General features: G+C 37.0%; 1 protein-coding gene and 1 pseudogene across 1 annotated transcript; one reads left to right on the forward strand and one right to left on the reverse strand.

Annotated features, from left to right (window-relative positions):
* The first annotated feature begins 1414 nt into the window (after positions 1-1414).
* LOC120156146 (germin-like protein subfamily T member 2) lies at positions 1415-2249 on the forward strand. The gene has a single exon (XM_039167555.1). The coding sequence runs from the start codon at positions 1450-1452 to the stop codon at positions 2104-2106; it is 657 nt and encodes a 218-aa protein (XP_039023486.1). The 5' UTR covers positions 1415-1449; the 3' UTR covers positions 2107-2249.
* A 2510-nt stretch (positions 2250-4759) lies between these two features.
* LOC120156223 lies at positions 4760-8606 on the reverse strand (annotated as a pseudogene).
* Between the last annotated feature and the right edge of the window lie 1830 nt (positions 8607-10436).

The raw sequence follows: 10436 nt of genomic DNA on the forward strand, positions 1-10436 counted from the left end.
GCTGTCCCCAACACTAGGTTGAGAGCAGCTTCCGTAGGAGACCTCCAAATTATGAAATGCCCTCCATGAGACTCGATTTCACAACCTCAAAATTAAGAACCTTGTGCTCTACTAATCATTTCATTTTATAAGAAATTAGGTGTTCTTATATCATAATTAAGAGTCAATTGACTTGGTCAATTAACTGTGCTCTTGATGGCACCTTGAAACTTCAATTCCTATCTGAACAATTGGGAAGTCAACATAATTAGTTAGGAGTTGTTTAATTAGATTAGGACATATTCTAGATATGTCGGAAACTCTATTATGTTGCTAAATTGGGTGTGGCTATTAGATAAGAATATGTGCTTCGGAGATAAAATTTTTATATTCCAAACGAACTTTTAAAATTTTAAACTAAATTATAGTGGTAGATTTAAAAATATTTTTTAAAATTAAATACATATATTAATAACATAAATTTTTTATATAAGATGAACACATAAAATTTTAATATAAATACTATCAATAAAATAATAAATAAAAAATTTAAATTTAAAATTGGGAAGTGTCCACCTTAAGTACACTATGGATCCTCTATTAAGAGAGCGTACTTGTACATTTTGAGGAAGATAAAAATATATTAGAAATATTTTTATAAAAAAATATTTAAATATATAATAATTTAGAAATTTTAAAGATGAATTATATACTACTTCCCTGTACATCTCGGATATGTGTAATATATAATTTGAGTATCTTTAATTTTATTACAAGAAAATATCTCTATATTTGAAGGTGTCAAACATGGAGTGTGGAAGGAAAATGAAAGGTTCGGGTTTTGAAGTGTCAGATAGAAGTTTGGAGTTGCAGTCTGAGCACGCTAATATCCTTATGAGAATGGATACATAAACAAGTTGCAGACTTCTGTCATCCCTACCCCATTTTCAGATTTTTTTTTTATTGGAATTAGGTGTTGATTTTCTACCTCATTGGGTCATCATCTTGAATATTATTTGGGTAAATTATATTAATCATCATTAAATTTTACTCTCCTATTTTATTCATTATATTTTAAATTTATTCAATTTCTTCACTAAACTTAAAACATTTGATCTTTTTTGTCACTCTTCCTTTTTTCACTAACAGCCTTATAAATTAGTTGTTATTTTAACGGCGTTATTTTCTTGAAAATTTTATTTTTCTAAACCGACGTCATTTTAACATCATTAATTATATCAAGTTCAGTGAGAAATTGAACGAATTTAAAATACAGTGAATGAAATAGGAGAGGAGTAAAGTTCAGTGATGATTAGTGTAGTTTACCCTATTTCTTTTTAGTGCAAGATTTTAGTCGCCTTTTCGCGTCATCTTTATAGTTTGATGGAAACATGCACCCTTTGACATGGTTAAAAGCCAACTAAAGTTTCAACAAGCTTTTATATTTTGGCACCATTTTTATCTTCAGTCATGGTTGCTTCCTTGTTGTTGCACCTACTTTGTTGCCTTACAGTTTTCTGGCTTCTTCTTCTTCCTTCCCTTTCAGCTGACCCTGATCCGTTACAGGACTTTTGTGTAGCAAACCTGAGTGGCTCGTTATCTGTTAATGGTTTTCCTTGTAAACCTGCATCCGAGGTGACTTCGGATGACTTCTTCTTCGATGGTTTCATGGAAGAAGGTAACACGACGAATCGCTTTGCTTCGTCCCTCACGCCTGCAAATGTTCTCACGTTTCCGGGGCTGAACACACTCGGAATCGCGATGAACCGAGTGGACATTGCCCCAGGTGGAATCAACCCTCCTCACTCGCACCCTCGTGCGAGCGAGGTCGGTGTGGTCATCGAAGGGAAGCTCCTCGTAGGCTTTGTGACTACTAACAATGTGTTTTACTCGAAAGTCTTGACTGCGGGACATATGTTTATCGTCCCTCGCGGACTGGTGCACTTCCAACTCAACGTCGGGGAAGGAAAGGCGTTAGCGTTCACGGCTTTCAACAGCCACTTGCCCGGCGCTGCGGTTGTTCCGCTAAACCTCTTCGCTTCTTCTATTCCGAATGAAGTGTTAACGACGACCTTGCAAGTTGATGCCGATGTTATCGATACCATAAGATCCAAGTTCAAGTCATGAGATAGTTGAAAAACTCTGCCCTGCTACGTGGGATTTGCCTAGTTTATGTATGCCATTTATCCACCATATATTTCACTTTGATTTAAAGCATAAATGTCTCGCTTTGATTTATGAATTAAATTGTTACTCAAAATTTTCCATTACAAAACCAAAGACCTTTTGGTACAACATTCTTGATTTCATCATGTTTCAATGTCCCTAAATTTTGTAGCACTAAATATTTTGGAACCGTATACAATATCATTCAAGTAACTCAAGAATGGTGTCGAAGATTCTGTTGCTATTTTCTGTTGAAATAGAGAAGAATATTGAGAAACAATGGCTTACCTTTATATTGATTAAGAGTGAATATATATACACAAGATTGGGCACACAGAAATAAGAAACTAGCATAGAGTTGGGGGATTACAACTAATTACAAGTCACAGAAATAGGAAGCTAGCCTAGAGTTGGGGGGATTACAACTAATTATAAGGATATTATAATTAATTACAATAATTCAAAATATAAAGAAAATTTGTTATAATTAATTCTCTAATATGCCCCTCAAGATGGAGCTCTGGAGGAGACACTAATCTTGACCCTTAAATCTTGGAATCGGCTTCGTGGAAGCGGTTTGGTAAGAGCGTCGGCAAGTTGATCTGCTGAGGAAACATGAGTAACACGAAGAGCACCTGATTGAACTTGACTCCGAATAAAGTGATAGTCAAGTGCCACATGTTTCATGCGCGAATGAAAGACTGGATTAAAACAGAGATAGGTGGCACCAACATTGTCGCAGTAGATAACATGCAGTGTAGGAAGAGTGGTGCCAAGTTATGTGAGAAGGGAACAAATCCAATTGAGTTCAGAAGTAGTAGCGACAACAGATTGATACTCAGCTTCCGTGGAGGATCGAGCAACTGTACTCTTTTTCTTGGATGACCAAGAAATAGGATAACGACCAAGAAATAGGATAACGACCAAGATAGACAATATAGGCACTCGTTGAGGTATAGTCATCTTTTTTTCTAGCCCAATCATCATCTGAGAAGGCATGAAGGGAAAGCGGATTTGCCTTGTGAAGTAATATTCCATGAGTTCAGATATCGAAGTAGTCATTTTGCAGTATTCCAATTTTCAAACGTCGGGCGATGCATGAATTGAGAAAGCTTGTTAACATCATATGCTATGTCTGGGCGAGTGAGGCAAAGATACTGTAGACTGCCAACAATTGTTCTATATTCTGTGCAGTCAGTTAGAGTTGTACCTGAATGAAGTGTCAGATTTCCATCTGTAACAAGTGCATCTGTAACAAGTAGTGTACCAACAGGTTTTGCACCAATCATTTTTGTCCGGGCAAGAAGATCAGTGATGCCTTTGAGTAAGCAGGAGATCGGATGTAGTGGTTAGAACCTCAATATCGAGAAAATAAGACAAGGTGCCAAGATCCTTGATTGAAAATCTTTGTGCCATGAGGTCAATGTAGCGTTGAATAATATTGGTGTTGGTGCCTGTGATAATAATGTCATCTACATAAACAAGTAGATATATAGTAGTGTCACCTGAGTGAAGAATGAATAGAGAAGTGTCTGCATGAAAGTTTGTAAACCGAGACTAAATGAGGAATTGGCGAAGTTCAAGGTACCAAGCCCGTAGGGCCTGCCTAAGTCCATATATAGCCTTCTTTAGTTTGCATACATGTATTGGATTGTCTTTATCAACAAATCCTGGAGGCTGGGCCATGTAGACATCTTCGAAAATATGGCCCTGAATAAAGGCATTATTAACATCCAGTTATCGCAATTGCCAACCTTTACTAACTGTTAGGCTTAGAACAAGCCGTATTGTTTTCGGCTTGACAACCGGACTAAAAATGTCATGATAATCCACTCCAAGTCGCTGATGAAAGCCTTTGGCAACTAATCTAGCTTTTTACCTATCAATAAAACCATTAGGAAACCGTTTAATACGAAAAACCCACTTACATCCAACAAGATTCTGCAAAGAAGTAGATGGAACAAGCTCCCAAGTTTCATCATTCATAGCTTGTCTCCATTTGGGATCTTTTAGAGCTTGAGAAACAATACGAGACTCAATGTCTGATGGTCGAGAAATGATAGCAGTGAGATTCATCTTGGTTAGGGGTTTGTGGATATTGTTTTTCGATCTAGTGGTCATGGGATGGGTATTTTGATGGGTGGGTTGCGCTATGATTGAAGCATAAGAGGTCTCAGAATTGTGTGGTTCTAGTGGTAAATGGTCGACCATGGTTTCTTGGCGATTAACCGAGCTGTGTTCGGGTAAAGGGAGGTCTATGGACAGTGATCGACGGTCGATTGGTGAGGAAGGGCAGTGGATTGTTTGGGTATTTAGTGTCTGATGTTGATATGTGGAATCCCTTTGTGGAGGCGTATTGAGTGATCGACTTGAAATTGGTAAACTTGGAACCAGGGGGAAGCCATTTGGAAATGATCTCTGGGGTGGGACGAGCTAGATGGGATTGGTGAGTGCTAAAGGGAAAATAGTTTTCAAGAAATTTGACATGACGAGAAATGTATATTTTAGAAGTGGATAGAGCGAGAAAGATATAGTCACTTTGTGTTGAAGAGTAGCCAAGAAAAACACAAGGAGTGGAACGAGAGTCAAGTTTATGTTGAGAATAAGGACGAAGCTACGGATAACATAAACAACCAAACACCCAAAGTTTAGTGTAGTTGGGTTGAGACTCAAAGAGTTTCTCAAAAGGAGATGAAAGATGTAATGTGGGTGTGGGCATACGGTTGATGAGATATACAACAGTGACAAAGGCGTAAGTCCAATAAGTTAAAGGCATTGATGCATGAGTAAGGAAAGATATATCAGTTTCAACAATATGGAGATGACGTCGTTCAGAAAAACCACTATGTTCTGGTGTATGGGGTGGTGTAGTAAGATGGGTTATACCATTGGTGGAGAGGAAATGATCAAGTGCTTGATATTCACCACCATTATCTGAATAGAGGGTAACAATTCGGTGTTTAAATTGGTTTTCAACTAATGCCTTGAAATGTACAAAGATGTCATACACATAAGATTTCCGTTTAAGGGGATAATACCAAATATATCGTGTATAATGATCAACAAAAATAACCTAGTATTGAAAACCATCAACAGAATAAACATGAGAGTTCCAGACATCAGAAAAGATAAGTTCAAGCGGGTGAGATGAGGTTAAGGTAGAAGAAGAAAATGGAATTTTATGACTTTTATTGCATGAATATGCATTGCAATGTGTGAAGGAGGATAAGGGACTAGACAATGGTAAAGGAAATTTGGAAACAATATTTTTCATAATAGTAAATGATGGATGACCTAGTCTAGAGTGCCACTCAAACGAAGTGGTCTTGACACTGGAAAATGCAAGCAATGGTGGAGAGGAAACTGAAGGGGATGTAGTCAGCCACTCATATACGCCATCCTTAGGTTCACCCATCAAAAGGATTGTCCCCATGTTTAGATCCTTCACCTGAAAAGCATAGGGTGAGAATTCAATAGAAACATGGTTATGAGTGCAAAATTGATAAATCAAAATTAAGTTATTTTTCATGGAAGGGACACAAAGGACATTTTGTAAAGTAAAGGTGCGAAAGGAAGTAGGTATGGTGGTTGAACCAGTATGGGTTATGTGAAGGGCCGATCCATCACCAATCGTGACATCATTAGATCCTTGGTACGAGCTATGAAGAGAGAGATTGCTCAAGTCAGACGTAACGTGGTGAGATGCTCCACTATCCAGCAGCCAAGTAGGTACAGTTTTGTTACCCAGAATAACATGATTAGCTCGTGGTTGCTAGGTGTTGAAGGGCGATATCCCTAAGAGTCTTGAGGATGAGATGTTGGTGATTGTTGATTAGTGACAAGACAAAACACCGGGCATCGTTTGGCAGTGTGTCCTTGAATGTCGAATGCTTGACAACGACCCAAATAAGGTTTGGGTTGGCGTTGATCATGAGGAGAAGACATAGTGGTAGGGCCTGGTTGTTGTGGATTGGTGGCTGGTGGACGTCAATTTGGACGATTCTGGAAGGCATGGGATTTGCTGTGGCTGGTAATGATAGAGAAGGTGGTTGAGCGGTCTGAAGAGATACTTCTTTGTTGAGAAGTTTCTCATGAAGTTCAGCAAAAGAAATTGACATGTCACGGGCATTAATGGCTTCCCTAGAAGAGCAAGTTCATCGGCACGAGTCTTTATCGCCTGCATGTATTCACTAATTGATTTTGAGGCCTTGTTACACCGCTTTAATTATTCCTTCAATTGTTTAATATGACCACGAGATGGTTTGGCATAGGTATTAGCTAAGGTTTGCCATGCATCAAGGGAAGTGGTGGTGCGGTCAATAAGCGGTTGCAGTGAAACAGAGATGACACCAAAGAGAGCGCTAAAAAGGAGACGATCCTGACAGCTTCCAGGTTGTGTACGCTATATTTGGAGATGTAACACCATTGATGGTGGTGGTGGGTGGTGGTGGAGTTTGAGTGCCATCAATAAAGTGGTGAAGGTCATAACCTTCAAGAAGAGATTGAATTTGAAGGCTCCATGTGAGATAATTGGTGGATGACAATTTGGTTTATTGGAGAGATCTATTGTAAGGAGAGGATGTTGAAGATCTTGAGAATTTGGATAGTAATATGATCGTTGGTGGAAGAGGAAGTCGTATCGGAAGCCATTGAATGGACTGGTGGAGTAGTTTTAAATATATATATATATGAAGGATCGTAGTGTTTTTGAAAAAAAAGAAGAGGAAAATATGCCCACGAAGATTAGGCTCTTATACCATGTTGAAATAGAGAGAAGAATATTGAGAAACAATGGCTTGACCTTTCCATTGATTAAGAGTGAATATATATACACAATATTGGGCACACAGAAATAAGAAACTAGCCTAGAGTTGGGGGATTACAACTAATTACAAGGCACAAAAATAGGAAGCTTGCCTAGAGTTGGGGAATTAAAACTAATTACAATGATATTATAATTAATTACAATAATTTAAAATATAAAGAAAATCTGTTATAATTAATTCTCTAATATTTTCCAGTTTCCGCTTTTTGGTCATCGATATTTACTGCGGTTAAACATGGTAGATTCCGAGACCCTTCGGGGACAGATTACTGTAATTATGTACCTTGCCAAGCGCAAACATTGTCCTTGAGAGCTGGTTTAACATCCTGTTGTAGTGAGTTTTGAAACTGCAAGCTATCACCACTAAACTTCCTTATCTCTACTAAATGGAAAGAGGGGGTGAACTCGAATATCTGGACATCGATGGCCAATGCGCCTTTTGTACCTCTAATTGATCCTTCCATTTTCATCAGTCCTCTGTCTTTCATCTTAACTTTCAGCTTCAAACTCTCAGCAATGCCTTCTAGTTTAGATGTGATAGCAGAGGCAGTGTGCATAGAAGTGAACTTTATTTCCTTCTTTTTCTCGTCATTTTCGGCAAACAATCCCTATAAGTCCAACCCACTCGATAAGGAAATGATGTCGAAGGCATTCAAATTAGTGAGCTTCTTTGCTTCAAATGCATTGTAGTTAGCCAGTTCGGTTTCGAGACATCTCTCGTCTGGTTTGGGGTTAAAACTTTTTCTGAACCATGGAGTTGCCATGATTCTCGCAGTCGAAATTCGATCTTTTGGATTAGGATTGGAGATTCTTGACAACGGGGTTAAAACTTTTTCTGAACCATGGAGTTGCCATGATTCTCGCAGTCGAAATTCGATCTTTTGGATTAGGATTGGAGATTCTTGACAACAACTTGGTGACTTCTGGTGGAAACCAGTTAGGGACTTTGTAGTTTGCTGTGCTTATTTTCTTATACATAGCCATAAGGTTCGAGTCATAAAATGGCAGAGAACCAGCCAAAAGAGCATATAGAACCACCCCACAGGACCAGACATCAGCTTTGGCTCCATCATAGCCCATTCGGTGTATAACTTCGGGTGCCACGTATGCAAGGGGTACCACAACTCGTGTGGAGTAAGCCGTCTTGATGCTTCAACTCCTTAAGCGCACTCAGACCAAAATCCGAAACTTTAAGAGCACCGTTTTCATCGATAAGCAAGTTTTCGATCTTCAAATCGCGGTGATAAACACCTCGGCTATGGCAGAAATTGACAGCGCTGATTAGTTGTTGGAAATACTTCCTCGCTACGTCTTCTCTCAACTTTCCTTTTAACACCTTCTTGAAGAGCTCACCACCTTTGGCACATTCCATGACGAAGTAAATCTTGGTTTTGGTTGCCAAAACTTCATAAAGCTCCAAGATGTTAGGATGTTTAACGAGGCTCATTGTCGATATCTCCCTCTTCGTTTGATCGATCATCCCTACTTTCGAAACCTTCTCTTTCTCGATCACCTTAACCGCCATGCTTTGGCCTGTTTCGATGTTCCTTGCATAGTACAATTTAGCAAAGTTCCCTTGGCCTAACAATCTTTCCAATTCATACTTTTTCATCAATACTTTCCCCTTGTTTTCCATACCAAAAGTTTTGATGAATCATATCACACTGCCTAGTGTACTATTATCTGCGGCAACAATTATAAGGCAGAAATCAACTGTCTTCGACAAGGTCACGAATCAACATGACGCAGATATTAGCTTCGATTTTATTAATAATATCGAGACGAAGATGAATCGAGTGTCTGCAGTTGAGTATTCAGAAATGGACTCTACTTTCTGCAGTCCCTGGTGTTGTCTGAATCTGAATGACACAGAAGCAAGTAGACAATGATTCAATCAGCTGGTATGCACCATCAATATATACACATTTATCCTAGATTAATGTTCATGATTCAAGTAAAGAAATTCTGCACTTGAATGTCCCTTGATGCACCAAATTCCATATGATCTTTTCATTCACAGATTCAAAGCAAACACAGTATGGAACATTCATAGTTTGGATGAAATTTTAGAAAAACATTTAAAAGTCTACAATTTTCACTGCACAAACATGATTCAACAATGAAGAAACAGATTTAAAATCAGAACCATTGAAAAGCAATGAAATTGAGGAACAAAGACTTACTTTTGAGGGAGTTTTTGAGTGAAAGATGGCCTGTTTGAGAATAGAGATGAAAGACACTATTCAATGTATTTAATGAAATTCAATCTGTCAGGTAAATGATTGTCATTACTGGTTTTCAACTATAAATGCAACAAAACAACAAAATTCAGAACAAAATGTCAGCTTCTCTCTTACTTTTTTTTTCTTTTCAGAAAGAAACAAACTTTTTTCTATTTTTTGTTTTAAATGAGCTCAAGATGTTAATACAACTTAGATATGATGAATATATGTCCGACCTGAGATATTCAGTTTTACAAAGACTATACTTTTATACCTATGTCCGGACATGTTTCGAATACAGATAATTAAAGAGAAATAAAGGGTCGGATTCGATTAGTTACCTGTTTTGCATTTTACAAAGGGTAAACTACTAGATACCATTGAACTTTAGTCATTATATCGTTTATATGAATGAACTTTTAATTTTGTCAATTATAGAACTAAATTTTGATTTTTGTTTCAATTATACTGCTGGGCCGTTAAATCGTTAACAATCATACCAAAATAATGTTGTTCTATTGAGTTGTCTACCTCGAAAGTTGTCAACCACATCATTGTTTCGTTAACGATTTAACCGTTCAATGATATAATTGAAATGAAAATCAAAGTTCAGTGCTATAATTAGTAAAATTGAAACTTCATTGGCATAAATGATATAACACCTAACGTTCAGTGATATTAAATGGAATTTATCCTTTTATAAATAAGCTAAGCTGAATCAGGAATCTGCAATTTATTTAGCGTTTAGTTTCTTTGACTTTTTTTTTCCTTGCCAACTTTCATCATTTCCAATGTCCTATGGCTAAAAAATTGAATTTGATCCATCTTTTCCGCTATAAAGAAATCAAATAATTGCTTATAACATAAATTAGACAAATAATCCTCAATTATATGTTGTTACTTTATTGAGTTTTTTTTTATAATAAAAGGTTATAATATTTTTATTATAGTATGTTATTTTATTGAGTATTTTGATTTTTAAAAGTAATTAATTTATTACCTAACAATCCATGTATTTTAAATTCGTTCTTTTATGTTAAAAATTTGGTAATCGTCTAAGTTGAAAGTTAATTTGTTGACTGAGATATAATTGAATATGATCTCATAACCGTTTAAGTTGTATTTTATGTACCGACTCTTTATTTACATTATGTCATCAAGTCAGTATTTAAAAGCAATAGTGGTGTCTGTAGACATCATTAAAATATGATTATAACATATCTTAATTAGCAGATTAACGTCCA

Source organism: Hibiscus syriacus, unplaced genomic scaffold (genome assembly GCF_006381635.1).
Source record: "Hibiscus syriacus cultivar Baekdansim isolate YM2019G1 unplaced genomic scaffold, ASM638163v2 tig00111213_pilon, whole genome shotgun sequence".
Lineage (NCBI taxonomy): Eukaryota > Viridiplantae > Streptophyta > Magnoliopsida > Malvales > Malvaceae > Hibiscus > Hibiscus syriacus.